At 42.7% G+C, this 18332-nt stretch overlaps 1 protein-coding gene across 1 annotated transcript in view; it reads left to right on the top strand.

The window, feature by feature from the left end:
• Positions 1-18332, top strand: part of DZIP1L (DAZ interacting zinc finger protein 1 like) — a gene marked incomplete at both ends in the record, with an annotated part of 63061 nt that overhangs the window by 32290 nt on the left and 12439 nt on the right. The window contains 2 exons of the mRNA XM_084232605.1: positions 9802-9855; positions 12910-13119. Of these exons, the coding sequence (XP_084088731.1) occupies positions 9802-9855; positions 12910-13119 (264 nt within the window). The remainder of the gene's footprint in view (positions 1-9801; positions 9856-12909; positions 13120-18332) is intronic.

The raw sequence follows: 18332 nt of genomic DNA, 5'->3' as shown, positions 1-18332 counted from the left end.
GCAGTCATAGTGATAGGGGGAAAGGATGTCCTGAGCAAACTCCATGCAGGTTTTGTGGCCTCCACCCCCACGACACTAGGAACTACAAATCCCATGATCACCAAAGGGAAGATTGCGAGGACCTTAGGGCGGAGTTAAACAACTAGGCTCTCGGTTTGGGTATTTTAACTGGCCCTGTGGCTGGGGGTCACCCCTTTTTGGCCATGAGGCGTGCTAGGTTTTTGACAGCTCAGCGGGTCATTGGGATTCCAGGTCAGCGGAATGGGTAGGACACATTGACAAACTTATATCCCTCTTTTTTCTCCCTGAGTTATTCATTTCCCCAGTTTCCCTTCCCTTATAAATAAACCATTTATCTGCAGTTTAGCATTAATAAGTCCTTTTAAGTGCATGGGTGAGGACCCACAGTCAGGCAACCCCATTTTATATCGGAGTTTGCCCTGTAACAATAGGACATGCGGTATCAGGCACTTGAGGTGAGAGCAGGCGTTTGCTTCTGGGACAGAAGGGCTCCAGACCATTGTTTGTGCTAAAAGCATTCTATACAGCTGGCAGCTTTTCTTGCCTGGCCTGCTCTTTGTAAGATGGGAGAGACTGTGCGGGAAGGATGAGTATCTTGTGGGTAGTGATTAATGGAGAAGGTTCACGATTAGGCTCTTTTTAATTTACCTTGCCTATGGTTTTGACTTCATGGTTGCCATAACTTTTAGCTTGTTCTCAGAATGTTACAAGTTGACCCAAAATTTATGTGAATGTGGCTTTTGGAGTTTGGAATGTCTGCTATCTTCCTTTTGGGTATTCTGGTATGCTGGTGTGTGTGCATGTGTGTGATAGGTTAGAGGTGCTGACATCTAAAGGCAGCCAGTAACCTATGGGGGACTGTTTCTGCTGCGAGGACTTTGGCCAGCCCCATAGAAAATATGGTCTTTGCTACTCTACCCACCCTCCCTTTCCTGGCCTTTTACCTGCCCTTCTGCCTTCCTTGCAAACCCACACGTCTTCTCCTATCCCTTGCCTTGGGATATTTCTTTCCCAATCTTGCACTAGCTCAGATGCTCTGTCCCTGTGGCCCTGAGCTTCCCAGCAATGGGGCTGTGACAGCACCATCAGGAACGGCTTTCTGCTATGTGTTTTGCCAAGCACTCCCCATTCATTGACTCATTACATTGTCCCTATGGTTTCAGGTGAGGTGGTGTGGTAGTGATAGCCTCCCTTTCTAGATGAGAAGAGAATTAGAGCAGCTCAAGAGCTTGCTTCCTGCACAACTGGTGAGGGGCAGAGCAGGAATGTCAACTCTCCTCTTTGGCCTCTAGTGTGTGAGGCTCCATCCTCTTCCTGTAATGTGTTGGAGGGCTTGCCCTTTCTGACTGGTGCTCACATGGTGCCTCACATTTCTCTTTAATCAGGGATAGGGGCCAGTGTTTTGGAGCCACTAACTGTTCCTCCTCTCCCCAGCATTGCAACAGGGCCCGCAGGCTGTGCACACACAGAAGGACTCTTCAGAGAAAGGTGGGACCTCATTTTCTTTTCCATCTTCAGAGGAAGGTGGGTGTGAAATGCATTGCTGCCCTGTGACCACTGCTCCATTCTCTTCTTCCTATAATGGGTTGAAGGGCTTGCCTTTTCTGACTGGTGGTCACATGGTGCCTCACACTTTAAGTCAGGGTTGGGGGCCAGGGTTTTGTTTTGTTTTTATTTTTTCATATATATTTTTTTAATCCTTTATTTTTTTATTTTAACATTTATCATTTAAAAAAATTTTTTAGACAATATTTGTTTCCCCCCACCCCCTCAGATTGAGTCCCCATAGAATTTCCTTCCCCAAGGCACCCATGTACCATCACCACAGTACCTTGTGCTCCTCCATCCCTCTCTCCCTCCCACGCTTCTCCCTCCTCCTCCCCTGCAGTATGTCTATGGTTTATAATTGTCTGTTTTTGCTTTGTTGTGTTTTGTGCTGCTGTTATTATTTTTTTTTACACTGATGTCGTATTTGGTTCCCCTATATTCCTGTTATAAGTGAAACCATCCGGTATTTTCTTTTTCCTTCTGGCTTATTTCACTGAGCATAATTTCTTCTAGCTCCATCCACATTACTGCAAATGGCACGACTTTATCTTTTTTGATTGCTGAATAATATTCCATGGTGTATATGTACCACATCTTCTCGATCCAGTCATCTATTTTTGGGCATTTGGGTTGTTTCCAGGTTTTACCTATTGTAAATAGTGCTGCAATAAACACAGGTGTACATGTGTTCTTTTGAATCAATGTTTTTGTGTCCTTTGGGTAGATCCCTAGTAGTGGAATTGCCGGATTGTATGGTAGCTCCATTTTTAGCAGGATGAGGAACCTCCAGACAGCTTTCCACAGTGGTTGGACCAGTTTGCACACCCACCAGCAATGTGGGAGAGTTCCTTTTTCACCACATCCTTGCCAACATTTGTTGTTGCTTGTTTTTTGGATATGTGCCATTCTTACTGGTGTAAGGTGGTATCTCATTGTGGTTTTCATTTGCATTTCCCTGATGATAAGGGATGTTGAACATTTTTTCATATGCCTGTTGGCCATTTGCATTTCCTCTTTGGAGAAATGTCTTTTGAGTTCTTCTGCCCATTTCTTGACCGGATTGTTTATTTTGTTTTTGTTGAGCCATGTAAGTTCTTTGTATATCTTTGTGATCAGTCCCTTGTCAGTTGACTGGAGTGCAAAGATTTTTTTCCAATCAGTGGTGTGTCTCTCTGTTTTGGTTAATGTCTCTTTGGCTGTGCAGAAGCTTTTCAGTTTGATGTAATCCCAGGTGTTTATCTTTGCCTTCACTATCACTGCTTTGGGTGATGAGTCTTTAAAGATGTTATTGCAATGTATGTCTTGTAGTGTTTTCCCTATATTTTCTTCTATATATTTTATGGTTTCAGGTCTTACGTCCAGTTCATTTATCCATTTTGAGTTGGTTTTTGTGTATGGTGAGAGGTAGTGGTCTAGTTTCTAGTTTTCATTTTCTTTGCATGTGGAGGTCCAGTTTTCCCAGCACCATTAATTGAACAAACTGTCCATGTTCCATTGCATATTCTTTGCTCCTTAGTCAAAGATTAGTTGTTCATATAAGTGTGGCTTTATTTCCTGGCTCTCTATTCAGTTCCATTGGTCTGTGTGTCTGTTTTTGTTCCAATACCAAACTGTTTTAATTATTATGGCTTTGTAATATAGCTTGAAGTTTGGAAGTGTGATACCTCCTTTCTCCTTTGTTTTCATCAGTAGGGTTTTGGCTATTCATGGTTTTTTGTGGTCCCATATGAATTTCATCAGTATTTGTTCTATTTCTTTGAAGAATGTCATTGGGATTTTTATTGGAATAGCATTGAATCTGTGTATTGCTTTTGGAAGGATGGCCATTTTAATAATGCTGCTTCTTCCAATCCATGAACAGGGGATGTTTTGCCATTTCTTTGTATCTTTTTAAATTTTTTTAACAGTGTTTTATAATTTTCTTTGTATAGGTCTTTCACCTCTTTTGTTAGGTTTATTCCCAAGTATTTGATTTCTTTGGTTTCAATTATAAAAGGGATGGTTTTCTTGATTTTGTCTTCTTCTGATTGATTGATTGTGTATAGGAAGGCTACTGATTTTAGTGTGTTGATTTTGTATCCTGCTACTATACTGACCTGGTTGATTATTTTGAGTAGTTTTTCTGTGGAGTTTTTAGAGTTCTTGATGTATATTATCATATCATCTGCAAATAATGATAATTTTACTTCTTCTTTCCCTTTTGGATACCTGGTATGTCTTTCTTTTGTTTTTTTGCCCTCGCTAGGACCTCCAGTATTATATGAAGAACAGTAGTGAGAGAGGACAACCTTGTCTTGTTCCTGATCTTAAAGTAAAGGCCTTCAGCTTTTCGCCATTGATAATAATGTTGGCAGTGGGTTTGTCGTATATGGCTTTTATCATTTTAAAAACGTTCCTTCTATCCCGAGAATTTCAAGGGTCTTCATCATAAATGGATGTTGGACTTTGTCAAATGCTTTCTCAGCATCTGTTGAGATCATGTGGTTTTTATTTTTCTTTTTGTTGATGTGTGGGATTACACTTATCAATTTTCGTATGTTGAACCATCCTTGTGACCCTGCGATGAATCCCACTTGATCGTGGTGTACTATCCCTTTAATGCATTGTTGGATTCTGTTGGCAAGGATTTTGTTGAGGATTTTTGCATCAGTGTTCATTAGGGAGATTGGTCTGTAATTTTCTTTTTTTGTGCTGTCTTTGGTTTTTTTTTTTTTTTTTTTTAATAGAGGCATGCTTTATTTATTTATTTATTTGTTTTGTTTATACATGCACTGGGTACAGCCAGAAGCGCGGGAGGGTGAGAGAATTCACCAGAGCCAGAGCGGGGAGCAGAGCAGGCAGAAGGACCGAAGTACACTGCTGAGGGGAGCAGTGGGCGGCAGGAGAGGTCTGCGCGCCATGCGGGACCCTCCTCTGGTGGCCGGGGAGCAGCCGGGGATCGAACCGGCGCCGCAGAGGCCGCGAGCAGCTTCGCAACCCAGCGCTCAACCGCTGCGCCACCGGGGAGGCCCAACTGTCTTTGGTTTTGGTATTAGTGAAATGTTGGCTTTGTAGAGTGTATTTGGTAGTATTCCTTCTTTTTTAATTTTTTGAAAAAGTTTGTGTAAGATAGGCACTAATTCACTGCTGAACATTTGGTAGAATTCATTTGTGAAGCTGTTTAGTCCTGGGCTTTTGTTTTTGAAGAGTGCTTTGATTACTGCCTCAATTTCGCTGCTTGTAATTGGTCTGTTTAGTAGTTCTATTTCTTCTTTGTCCAGCTTTGGATGATTATATCGTTCTAGGAATTTGTCCATCTCTTCTAGGTTGTTGAATTTGTTTGCATATAAGTGTTCATAGTAATCTCTGATTATTCTTTTGATTTCTACTGAGTCTGTTGTGATTTCTCCTCTTTCATTTGTAATCCTATCTATGTGTTTTCTCCCATTTTTTCTTTGTGAGACTGGCTAGAGGTTTGTCTATTTTGTTTATTTTTTCAAAGAACCAACTTTTGGTTTCATTGATCTTTTGGATTTTTTTTTTAAATTTCCAATTCATTTATTTTTGCTTTAATTTTTATTATTTCTTTTCTTCTACTGGCTTTAGGGTTTTTTTGTTGTTCTTTTTCTAGCTCTTTGAGATCTGAAATTAGGTTGTTTCTTTGAGTTCTTTCCTGTTTGTTGATGTGAGCCTGTATTGCTATATATTTTCCTCTTATTGGTTTTGCTTTTGCTGCATCCCATACATTCTGGAAAGTAGTGTCCTCCTTTCAACTCCAAGTATTTTTTAATTTCTTCTTTGATCTCCTCATTAGTCCAGTGGTCTTCGAGTAGTGTGGATTTCAATCTCCATGAAGTGGGAGGGGTCCTTGTTTTCTTTTCATGATTTATTTCTAGCTTGATGCCTTTATGATTAGAGAAGATAGTTGGAATGGATTTTGATCTTCAAGTATCTGTTGATGTTTGTCTTGTGGCCTAGTATGTGGTCGATTCTGGAGAATGATCATGTGCACTTGAGAAAAATGTGTACTTGGATTTTTTTGGGTGCAGTGTCCTATAGATGTCTGTTAAGACCATGAGTTCTATGTCTTTATTTAGGGCTCTAGTGTCTTTGTTTATTTTTTGTCTCGTTGATCTGTCCATTGACGAGAGTGGGGTGTTGATGTCTCCCATTATATATGTATTTTATTTAATGTCAATTTTCAGAGCTGATAATAATTGTCTAATATATTTTGGTGCCCCTTCATTTGGTGAGTATATGTTGATGAGTGTTATATCTTCCTGATGTATTGTCCCCTCGATCATAATGTAGTGTCCATCTATGTCTCTTTTTACCTTTTTTGAAGTCTATTTCATCTGATGTAAGTATGGCTGTTCCTGCCTTCTTTTTTGGTCCATTTGCTTGTAGGATTGTTTTCCAGCCTTTTACTTTCAGTCTATGTTTATCTCTTGTGGTTAAATGTGTTTCCTGGAGACAACAGAAGGCTGGATTTTGTTTTTTAATCCAGCCTGCCACTCTGTGTCTTTTTATTGATGAGTTTAATCCATTTACCTTTAGAGTTAATATGTTGGCATCTGTATTTGCCATTTTATTTGTCTTTTTTGTGATTTTATTCCTTGCTTTATTCTGTTCTTCTTGTTCATTTCTCTGTTGGCTTTGGCTTTAGGACTTCTTGTAGAATTTTTTGGAGTGGTGGTTTAGTTTTAATGAATTTCTAGAGTTTCTGTTTGTCTGAGAAGGTCCATATTTTTTCTTTGTAGAGGAAGGAGAGCTTTGCAAGGTAAAGTATTCTTGGTTGGCATTTGCTGTCTTGAAGTTTGCTGAATATGTTACTCCATTCTCTTCTTGCCCGTAATGTTTCTTCGAAGAAGTCTGAAGTTAACCTGATTGGTTTTCCCTTATAAGTTATCTGTTTCTTCCCCCTTGCCAGTTTCATTATTTTATCCTCGTCTTGTACTCTTGCAAGCTTTACTATTAGGTGTCTTGCTGTAGTTTTCTTTTCATTGTGGTGATTGGGAGTTCTTCTTGCTTCTTGTATGTCTTTATTCGTCTCCTTTTTCATGCTGGGGAAGTTTTCTTCAATTTTCTCCTTGAATAATTCTCAGTTCCTTTGTCTCTCTCCTCACCTTCTGGAATGCCTATAACTCTTACATTTCCTCTCTTCGTGGAGTCTGATAATTGTCTAAGAGTATCCTTATACTGCTTCATTTGCACTTCTCTCTCCTTTTCTCTTTTGGCTCTTTTTATTTCTGTATCTTTGATAGTACTAATCTGTTCTTCCATTTCATCGATTCTGGTTTCATTGCTTCCCCCTCCCCCCCAGTTCTTTATCTCCTCTAGTAATCTTTTAATCTCCTTCATTTTTTTTCTGTCCTTTCTTAAAGTCTCAATTTCATTCTTCAGTTCAGTGATTATTTGTCTCAAATCATTTTTTTCCTTTTTGTTTTCTTTCTGCTTTTTAATCGTGATGATCATTAATTCTCTATCTGATAGGCCGAGAAGTTTTTCCATGTCATTTTTGAGCTCTGGTGACTGTGTTTCTTTTTGTGGTGTGTCCTCCTGTAGGCTTGCTTGGTTATTTATGTTTTCCTTCTCCCTGTTGTTTGCTTTCTAATTAGTTCCATGTGTTGGGACGTTGTGTCACTGGTGTTGGCGGGCATCTCTTTGGAGTGCTCTTTTAGGGGTGCCAGAACCTGTTTACCAGACTGAGACCAGCGCTGGTAGGCCAAAACTCCACCAGGGTGTTGATGCTGTGTTGCTGGACACTGTCCCTTACAGTTCCCTCTCTCTGTATTTACTCAGTTCCAACAGGGAATCAGCTAGTTGGTGATTTTGTTCTGGTAACGAGGTGATGCCAGAGACCCGTACTTGCTGACCTGTGTTTTTTTCCAGTGGTTCTCTGAGAAACAGAGGGGTGGTGGGCAGAGGAGAGCACTCAACACAGGGGCTCTTAATCAAGCTGGGTTCTGTGTCTGCCCCATGTTCACCAGGTGCTGTGCCCACAGCTGTATGGGTCCCGGGCCCTGAATTCTGCACTCTAGGTCTCAGTTCCAGGGCTATCAGATCCAAAGCGCTGGCTATCACCCTGTGCAGTTCCTGCTGCTATGGCACGTCCCATGCCCTGGATCCTGTGCCTGGCTCTCAGTTCCAGGATGGGGTCTTGCTCCACGACTTATTTCCCTCCTTACCCCCGTTTGCATGGCCCACCCTCTCTCATAGCCTGAGTGTGTTTTTGGGATCCCTGGTTCCAATTATCAGGATGTTGGTGATTTTTTTTTCTGGTGGCTAGGTGGCACCAGAGATCTTTCCCAGTGTCCTTCCAGAACTGTTTTTTTCCTGTGGGTCTGAGGGAATAGAGTGAGAGTAGCATGGAGCACCTCAACAGCATAGGGGTGCTATATCTGCCCTGTGCCCCTCCGTTGTGGGGATCCCACGCCCTGAATTTTGTGCCCCAGGTCTCAGTTCCAAAGCCCTCAGATCCAGGACGCGGGCTGAAGCCCTGTTCAGTGTCCGCAGAAATGGCGTCTTTTGCACCCCACACCCATGTCCCAGCGCCAGGTTTCTGATTACTCAGTGAGGGACATTCACCTCAATGAGGGCTCCTGCACGTCTCCCCACAAGCCTAGGTCACAGGCACAGGGACCCGGGCAGCCATAATCCGTGATCCGTTTATGCTTTTCAAGCGTGCTGCTTTTCCGCACAAGCTTACCAGCTGGCCTTGGGCTATTTGTAGGTCTCAGTGGAATCCTTATCTTCCTCTAATGGCGCCCGAAGCCATTTGCTCACCTCTGTGGAGATTCCCACACCATTCTCCACAGTTCCAGTTCACAGGATGCAGTGCCTAAAATGGTTCCTTTCCACTCACAGTCCCGCTTGATGTGTAGTTTGTTCTTGTTGGTCGTTCTTGTTTGTTTTTTTGTTTGTTTTTTCCTCATTTCTGTTGTTCAGAGAGTGCTGACTTTGTGGGTGGGGGAGGGTAGCAGGGTTCTGAGCTTTCCTCCCTTCTAGTCCTCTTTTATGGCAACTTTCTTCTTCGGGCAGTTTGTCAGAGTCACCCGTTTATCTTCCGTGTCCCAGTTCTCGCAGGGACCTGCCACTTTTCCTCCCTATTCACTTTTTCTTATGGGAGGACTTACTCGCAGTATTTCCCCACCACCATGTTGATCTCTCTCCCGGGCCAGGGTTTTGGAGCCACTAACTGTTCTTCCTTTCCCCAGTGATCCATCAGGGCCCACAGGCTGTGCACACAAAGAAGGACTCTTCAGAGAAAGGTGGGACCTCATTTTTTTTTCCACCTTCAGAGGAATGTGGGTGTCCAGTGCATTGCTGCCCTGTGACCAGGCTCCATCCTCCTCTTCCTGTAATGTATTGGAGGGCTTGTCCTTTCTGACTGGTGCTCCCATGGTGCCTCACACTTTTCTTAAGTCAGGGAGGGGGGCCAGGGTTTTGGAGCCACTAACTTCCTCCCCTTCCCAGTGATCCATCAGGGCCTGCAGGCTGTACACACAAAGAAGGACTCATCAAAGAAAGGTGGGACCTCGTTTTCTTTTCCACCTTCAGAGGAAGGTGGTGTCCAGTGCATTGCTGCCCTGTGACCACAGCTCTATTCTCTTCTTCCGGTAATGGGTTGGAGGGTCTGTACTTTCTGACTGGTGCTCACATGGTGTCTCCCACTTTTCTTTAAATAAGGGATGGGGCCAGGGTTTTGGAGCCACTAACTGTTCCTCCCCTTCCCAGCGATCCATCAGGGCCTGCAGGCTGTGCACACAAAGGATGACTCATCAAAGAAAGGTGGGACCTCATTTCCTTTTCCATCTTCAGAGGTACGTGGGTGTCCAGTGCATTGCTGCCCTGTGACCAGGCTCCATCCTCTTCTTCCTGTAATGTGTTGGAGGGCTTGCCCTTTCTGACTGGTGCTCACATGGTGCCTCCCATTTTTCTTTAAGTTAGGGATGGGGGCCAGGGTTTTGGAGCCACTAACTTCCTCCTCTTCCCAGCGATTCATCAGGGCCTGCAGACTATGCACACAAAGAAGGACTCATCAAAGAAAGGTGGAACCTCATTTTCTTTCCCACCTTCAGAGGAAGGTGATGTCCAGTGCATTGCTGCTCTATGACCACAGCTCCGTTCTCTTCCTGTAATGGGTTGGAGGGCTTGCCCTTTCTGACTGGTGCTCACATGGTTCCTCCCACTTTTCTTTGTCAGAATGGGGGCCAGGGTTTTGGAGCCACTAACTGTTCCTCCTCTCCCCAGCAATCCGTCAGGACCCGCAGGCTGTGGACACAGAAGAGGACTTTTCAGAGGAAGGTGGGAACTCATTTTCTTTTCCACCTTCAGAGGAAGGTGGGTGCATTGCTGCCCTCCTCATTGTTTAGTGTGTATCTACCTAACTGTGGACGCCAGTAGCTGGGGTGAAGGGAAACAGTACTTGAAATCAGTATTTCTTAAGCACCTGTGTGCCTGGAGTGTTCCATGCAGGTACTGATGTGCAATCTTCTTGCTCACTGGTGGGGACAGCCAGGCTCAGAGGGGGCCAGAGACTGCCTGATCACAGAGGCAGCAGTGCTTGAGCCTGGATTTAGGTGGTGTGTGAGACAACGTCTATCCCCACGCCCCTCTCCTTGAATGGTCCAGAGTGGAGGGTAGCCTTTGCTGTTTTGCTCTGTGTAATGATCATGCTATAGACAATTCACACAGGGCTTAACTAATGTGCAGAAGTTGCCTTGACTGTCTTCAAAGTGCTGGTCACCTGCTATTTCTATTCACCCCATTCAGTGACTGGCTGTGATTTGTAGTGCTCTCAGCAAGTTGTTGCTAGAGGAGGCAAAAGAGAAATGAAAAACAAACAAACATTGACATGCTTCCTGGCCACAAGGAGGTCCCAGGCTTGCAGGGCAGAAGCTCCTAGGAAAGACCAGACTGTGCTCACAGCCAATCTGCTGACCAGGCCCTGGCTACCTCCAGACTGTGACTTGACAATTCGAAATGACCCAACAGATATACCCAGGCAAGGGTTTTGTGTCAGCAAAGACTTCCTCTATTTTCAGCAAATATTCTTCTTTACTATTGAGTAAAATATTATGTCAAAAATTTACTTTACAATAATAGATATACTTAGCAAAAAAAAAAAGAAAGAAAAAGAAAAAAAAAAAGAACAAAATACAGAGGTGTGTGCAGTGAGAAGTAGGTCTCCCTCTACTTACCTCTGTTAACAGCTCTTTGTAGGGGTATCAAACAGGGGAAATGAAGCAGGAAGTTGCTAGGTCTGCTGCTTGGAGTCTGCTGCTTGCTGGAGTGGAAATTTCCTGCAATGTGCTGCTTGCCCATACTAGTAGCTATGGCTACCTTGACCCCCTTCCCAAACAATAAAGAATACTTGTGCTATATTCCACTCCTAGGTATTTACCGAAAGGACACAGAAACATCAATTCCAAAGAGCACCTGCACCCCTATGTTTATAGCAGCACTGTTTACAATAGCTAAGCTTTGGAAACAGCCCAAATGCCCAAAAATAGATGACTGGATCAAGAAGATGTGGTACATATACACCATGGAATATTACTCAGCATTCAAAAAAGATAAACACATGCAATTTGCAGCAACATGGATGGCGCTGGAAGGGATCATGCTCAGCGAAAGAAGCCAGAAAGAAAAAGAAAAATACCGGATGGTCTCACTCATAGCAGGAATCTAGAAAACTTAAATAAGGGACCAGGAAAAAGAATAACTATAAGAAAGTGAAAGTCAAAATCAACAAAAACTATGAACCAGAGACAGTCTATGGGGAGTGGGGGGGCGGGGAGGGGAGGGATTGAGGTCAAAATAAGGGGGTTGTAATTGGGGAATATAAAAATAAAATTTATTTAAAAAAATAGAAAAAAAAAGAATACTAAGAATACTTGTGCTATGATGGATGGGGTGACAAGTTTCCTCACACAAACTGTATAAAACCTTACCATTCTGGCAATTCAGGGCTCAGACTTTTGGGAGCTGCCCCACTGAGCCTTCTAGAGTGACAATTAAATCTCTCCACCTCTCTGAGTTGTCGTTAACACTGTCTCATGTCTCTTTACAAAGATACTTGGTACAATACAACCACATACATGAACCATTCTTTTCTTTTCCCCAAGTGGAAATACACTGCAAATATTGTTCCCTAGTTATGTATTTTCTTTTTCTTTAAAGATTTATTTATTTATTTATTTTATACAAGAACCAGGGTACAGGCCAGATGCAGGGAAGGGTGAGAGGATTCACCAGACACAGAGCGGGGAACAGAACAGGCAGACTGATGAAATATACTGCTGAGGGGAGCAGCGGGCGCGACAGGAGAGGTCCGCTGCGCCTTGTGGGACCCTCGCCGGCTGGCCGGGATCGAACAGGCGCTGGAAAGGCTGCAGACAGCTTCACAGCGCAGCGCTCAACCACCTGCGCCACCAGGGGAGGCCCCAGTTATGTATTTTCTTAACAACCTTTTTTTACAAATTATTTCTATTCTTTTTGTAAAAATGCTTCATCATGTTTTCAGGACAATACTGCATTATTTCACTAAATGGATGTAACCAAATTTATTTAAGTGGTCCTCCCTCCATTAACCCCACCCCAACATGTGCATTTAATAGTGGGAGATAGTAGTGAAAATTAGAGTTACATGCACCTTTTGGGGAAGATATCTGTTGAGTGATATCACAGTGGAGATGATGCAAATCCTACTAGAGAAACACAGTTTGTAGAGGAGGAGACTGACAAGGGTAAGTCAGTGAAGACTCCTTGGGCCCCGCCTATTATAGGGTTTTGCTGTCAGGACTCAAGTGTAAGTTAAAAGCCAGGAGGAAGGGGCCTTCCTGTTGGTGCAAGGGGTTAAGCACTGCACTATGAAGCAATTCACAACCTCTGCAGCATGTGTTCGATCCCCAGCCGGCCAGGGAGCAACCCACATGGCAAAGCAGACCTCTCCTATCTCGCCCACTGTTCCCCTCAGCAGTGTATTTCAGTCAGTCTGCCTGTTCTGTTCCCCACTCTTTCTCTGGTGAATTCTCTTACCCCCCACCCCACATCTCTGGCTTGTACCCCAGCTCTTGTATGCATAAATAAATAAATCTTAAAAAAAAAAAAAAGCCAGGGGCAGGACTGAGAGCAGAGCTTGGAGGTCCAGACCAGCAGGGATGAAATCCTGAAGGCAGGTGAGGGGAGTGGAATCTGAGGTAGTGTTACTCAGAAACAGAGGCACCCCAGTTCCTGGCACTGGGATGGACACTTGGACCATGCAGATACCCCTGGGTTTCCAGGCAGAGTCACTGGCTGGACATAGTGGGACACTGAGGCAACCAGGCTGACCTTGGTGATTGTCTTGTGCCACAGATCTGGAGGACTCCCAAGATGAACAACAGAAGGTGCTGGCAACTCTGAAGCAAAAACATGTCTTGGTAGAGCACTTCAGGGTGATTCTGGAGGAAACTCTGCAAGAAAAGCTGAACAGTCTGGGGATAAAGCAAGTAAGTCCCAGAGCCAAACTGCAGGGCCCATACCTACCTTTCAGATTCCCACCATCTACTCTTCAGATGCAGATGAGTGCTGGGTTGTTCTTTGCCTTGTGTGCTTAGTCATATTATCTGTTCCAACTGGGCTGACTTTAATGTCTATAAATATAAAACTACACAACTTCTCCCCTCCCCTCACAGCATGGGTGGTCTCTTCTCTCTTTCCTCCAGTTGCCTCTTAGCTACGATGCTACCCTGCATCCTGACTGAGCCACTCATGGGTTACTTTCTTCTGTGTTTATTTTTGGACAGAGGGAATTGTATTAGCTCAATCTGGCCTCTGCATGGGTCCCTTGGGTGGAGTGTCCATCAGCTGTGGCATAAGCATCCATGCCCACTCGGCACATGAGGCAGGCACTGAAAGTGTCTCTGCTACAATTGGTAGTTAAATGCCATTGTTTTCCATGCTCTGTTGAAACAGCATTGGCAGCTTATTATTCAAGTCACTATGACATCTATTGTAAATAAAAACGTGCTATTATTAAGGTAGCTGAACATCATAATATTGACAATACTGTGTAAAGAGTAAAAAAATAAAGACACCTAGGTTTAGCTTAATAATGATGCTCTTCAACCTTTGTTTTTGACCACTGCTTAATCTCCACTTTGACTTTCTGTTCAGACTTGATTAAAATATGTCTTTCAATTCTCGAGTGAATGAGTCCTTATATTGGATTCAGGTACCTCCCCAAATCCTCCTATGGGCCCTGGGTGGATGTTAGAAACCCAAGCAATGCCTAACAGGTCTTGGGAGGGTACGTGGCTTTTGCTTTTGGCACTCAATTTTTTCAGACATTGTTAGCCATGTATCCAAGGTGTCTGACATCACATAGCACCTGAGGCATAAGGAGGAGCAAATTGAGGTCCCATCCTGGGATTCAGCTGCATGGTGGCGAGTCTATCCTGTCTAAACCCCAAATGCTGCATGGTCAATGCAGTTGTGTGCAGCCCCTCTGCAGCCCCCTGTCGAGCTCTTTGCAATGGGGCTCCCAGCACTGCACACCACGCTTCTGGCAGTGTGTGAAGATGCTGCTTCCCTGGCCCCACACTTCTCTCATCCTCTCCTGAAAAGCACCGGGTTCTAGTTCCAGGGCCTCTTAGGCAGCTGCAACAGGTTTGAGAGGCTTAAGGTAAAGAGGAAGGAGAGCCCTGCCTCCAAAGATGAACCTCTGTCTTTTTTAGAAGGCAAAGGGAATCAAAACTCAGGTTTTCAGAAGACTGAAGTCCCTCCTGAAAGTTGAGCGGGCGCAGAAGGCAGCAAATTTTCCTGAATTTCTGAGTGTGAGGAAGAAACTTGCCAAGGAAGTCGCCAGCAAAATGAAGGAGAGAGAGGGGAATGTGGGGTTCCAACGAGACAGCAGGTCTCCAGGTAAGCTGGCAAGAGGGCTTGCTTGGGGGCTGTAACTTGGAGGGTTTGGGCTTGTTGAGGAAATAATTCCTGCTGCCATGAGGGCATTGCTCTAAAGAACAAGATTGTAGGATCCTCACAAGTGACTGAGTTCAAAAGTCCTTTGTTGGGGAAACAGACTCAAGGGTGAAATGGGCACCAATGTCTCAGGGAAGTTGAGGAGAGCCATACCTAGAGCTTATGGTCAGCCCTAAATTTGTCCTACCTCAGACATGCTGCCCCACTCAGCAACTTGGGCCCACATTGCTTTACTTCCTTTGGCCACACATTTAACTTAGCTCTGACAGAGAGCAGCTCGTGCCATTTCTGGCTCTATAAACCAGGCATGTCAGAGCTAAATACAGTATTAAGGCTGAAGGCAGAGGCAAATATAAATCACATGAAAATTACCCGGGGGGTAAGGGGGTGATTGTGAGAAGTGGGTCAGTCCCGCAGATCTCAGGTTGTTCCCTGGCCGGTCACAGTAGCTGCTTTGCCATTGGGCATGGTGTCAAGGGAGTACCCTAGAGTTCTTGTGGAGGATTAAAGTTCTTGTGAACCAGCACTCTCCAGTCTCTGTCCTCAAGAAATTAGGGAGCAAGGGGACATGTATTTTTAGGTTCGAGAGTCCCCCAATTCTAGATCCACTGGGTGATTGGGCTTGGGCATACATGGGCTTGGGACCTCTCATGCAGCCTGATGCCCCAGCACATTTCATTCGTGTCCTCAATCCTGGACCTGTGAGGACAGTGGAAGTCAGCTCTGACCTCCCCCATGTCCAGGCAGACCCAAGATGAGCTCTGACTTCAAAGGAATTTTCTAGAGTGTTGTTTTACATATCTCTGCATATATGAGAGATGATTTTATTTGGAACATGGATGAATAATTTTAAAATAATTAATCTTTATTTTTCTTCATGTGCATTAGAACATATTGCTAGCATAGTAACTGTGAGTTCACAGAAATGATTACTTGGGCAGGAATACATTAGGTATTTTATGTTTAGAAATGGTATCACTTAATATAAAACATTAAATAGATAACAGGACAGTTGGTATGGGAGTATATGGGAAAAATTGTATTGATGATCTGGAGAACTCTATGCTGTTAATATATAAACTTTTGGTCCGAAAAGCTCTTAAGACAGGATAGTTCTTAGTCATGCTTAAAAACATCAGGAGAGATTTTTTTTTTAAATGTTATCTGTTCCCTTTATTGTTTTTCTATTGATAGAGAAATTCAAGTAATTCATTTTTTTACACATTTTTTATTTTATTTTATTTATTTACTTTTTTAATTTAAATTTTATTTTTATATTCCCCATACAATTACAACCCCCTTATTTTGACCCCAATTGCTTCTTTCCCCATCCCCCATCCCCCATAGAGTGTCTCTGGTTCATAGTTTTTTGTTGATTTTGATTTTCACTTTCTTATAGTTATTCATTTTCCTGGTCCCTTATTTAAGTTTTCTAGATTCCTGCTATGAGTGAGACCATCCGGTATTTTTCTTTTTCTTTCTGGCTTATTTCGCTGAGCATGATCCCTTCCAGCGCCATCCATGTTCCTGCAAATTGCATGTGTTTATCTTTTTTGAATGCTGAGTAATATTCCGTGGTGTATATGTACCACATCTTCTTGATCCAGTCATCTATTTTTGGGCATTTGGGTTGTTTCCAAAGCTTAGCTATTGTAAATAGTGCTGCTATAAACATAGGGGTGCAGGTGCTCTTTGGAATTGATGTTTCTGTGTCCTTTGGGTAAATACCTAGGAGTGGAATTGCTGGATCCTATGGAAGCTCTATGTTTAGTAGGTCCAGAAATCTCCACACAGCTCTCCATAGTGGTTGGACCAGTTTGCACTCCCACCAACAGTGCAGAAGAGTTCCTTTTTCTCCACATCCTCGCCAACATTTGTTGTTGCTAGTTTTTTTGATATGCGCTATTCTCACTGGTATAAGATGGTATCTCATGGTAGTTTTGATTTGCAGTTCCCTGATTACAAGTGATGTTGAACATTTTTTCATATGCCTGTTGGCCATTTGCATTTCCTCTTCAGAGAAGTTTCTTTTTAACTCTTCTGCCCATTTTTTGACTGGATTATTTTCTTTGTTGTTGTTGAGTCTCATCAGCTCTTTGCAGATTTTTGTGATCAGTCCTTTATCATTAGTGTTGTGTGCAAAAATGTTCTCCCAGTCGCGGGGTTTCTCTTTGTTTTGGTTATTGTCTCTTTTGCCGTGCAGAAGCTCTTTAATTTGATGTACTCCCAGCTGTTTATCTTTGCCTTCACTATCACTGCTTTGGGTGATGTGTCTGTAAAGATGTCTTTGATGTGCATATCACGTATTGTTTCCCCTGTATTTCCTTCTATGTATTTTATGGTTTCAGGTCTTATGTCTAGTTCTTTAATCCATTTTGAGTTGATTTTTGTGTATGGTGTGAGGTAGTGGTCAAGCTTCATTCTTTTGCATGTAGCGACCCAGTTTTCCCAGCATCATTTATTGAACAAACTTTCTTTGCTCCAGTGCATATCTTTGCTCCTTTGTCAAAGATTAGTTGACCATAGATCTGTGGGTTTATTTCTGGATTTTCTATTCAATTCCATTGGTCTGTGTGTCTGTTCTTGTTCCAAAATCATGCAGTTTTGATGATTATGGCTTTGTAGTATAGCTTGAAGTCTGGGAGTGTGATGCCTCCATTCCCTTCTTTTTTTTTCAGGAGAGCTTTGGCTATTCGGGGTTTTTGGTGATTCCATATGAATTTCATCAATAATTGTTCTATTTCTTTGAAGAATGACTTGAAATTTTTATTGGAATAGCATTAAATCTGTATATTGCTTTTGGTAGGATGGCCATTTTAATAATGTTTATTCTTCCAATCCATGAGCAGGGGATGTCTTTCCATTTCTTTGTGTCTGCTTCTATTTCTTTTAACAGTGTTTTATAGTTTTCTTTGTATAGGTCCTTTACCTCTTTTGTTAGATTTATTCCCAAGTATTTGATTTTTTTTGTTTCGATAATAAAAGGGATGGTTTTTTTTGATTTCTTCTTCAGATTTATTGTTTGTGTATAGGAAGGCTACTGACTTTTGCGTGTTGATTTTGTATCTTGCCACTTTACTGAACTGATTGATGAGTTGAATTAGTTTTTCTGTTGAGTTTTTGGGGTTCTCTATTTATATTATCATAGCATCTGCAAATAGTGATAGTCTGACTTCTTCTTTTCCTATTTGGATTCCTTGTATATCTTTCTCTTGTCTTATTGCTCTGGCTAGGACTTCCAGTTTCACCATTGAGAATGATACTGGCTGATGGCTTGTCACAGATGGCCTTTATGATGTTGAGATATGTTCCTTGTATCCCAAGAATTTCAAGGGCTTTTATCATGAATGGGTGTTGCACTTTGTTGAAAGCTTTCTCTGCATCGATTGATATTATCATATGGTTTTTATATTTCTTTTTGTTGATGTGTTGGGTAACGATTGATTTTTGGATGTTGAACCATCTTTGTTTTCCTGGCATGAATCCTACTTGGTTGTGGTGAATTATCGTATGGATACATTGTTGAATTCTGATAGCTAAAATTTTATTGAGGATTTTTGCATCAGTGTTCATTAGGGAGATTGGCCTGTAGTTTTCCTTTTTTGTGTTGTCCTTGTTCGGTTTTGGTATTAGTGTAATGTTGGCTTCATAGAACGTGTTTGGTATTGTCCCATCCTTCTCAATTTTTTGGAAGAGTTTGTGAAGGATAGGCACTAATTCATCTCTGAATGTTTGGTAGAATTCATTTGTAAATCCATCAGGTCCTGGGCTTTTGTTTTTGGGGAGGTTTTTGATTACCATTTCAATTTTGCTGCTTG

Source organism: Talpa europaea (assembly GCF_964194135.1).
Source record: "Talpa europaea genome assembly, chromosome: 4".
NCBI lineage: Eukaryota > Metazoa > Chordata > Mammalia > Eulipotyphla > Talpidae > Talpa > Talpa europaea.
The sequence above is the reverse complement of the archived record's forward strand: the minus strand, read 5'-3'. Positions and strand labels throughout refer to the sequence as shown.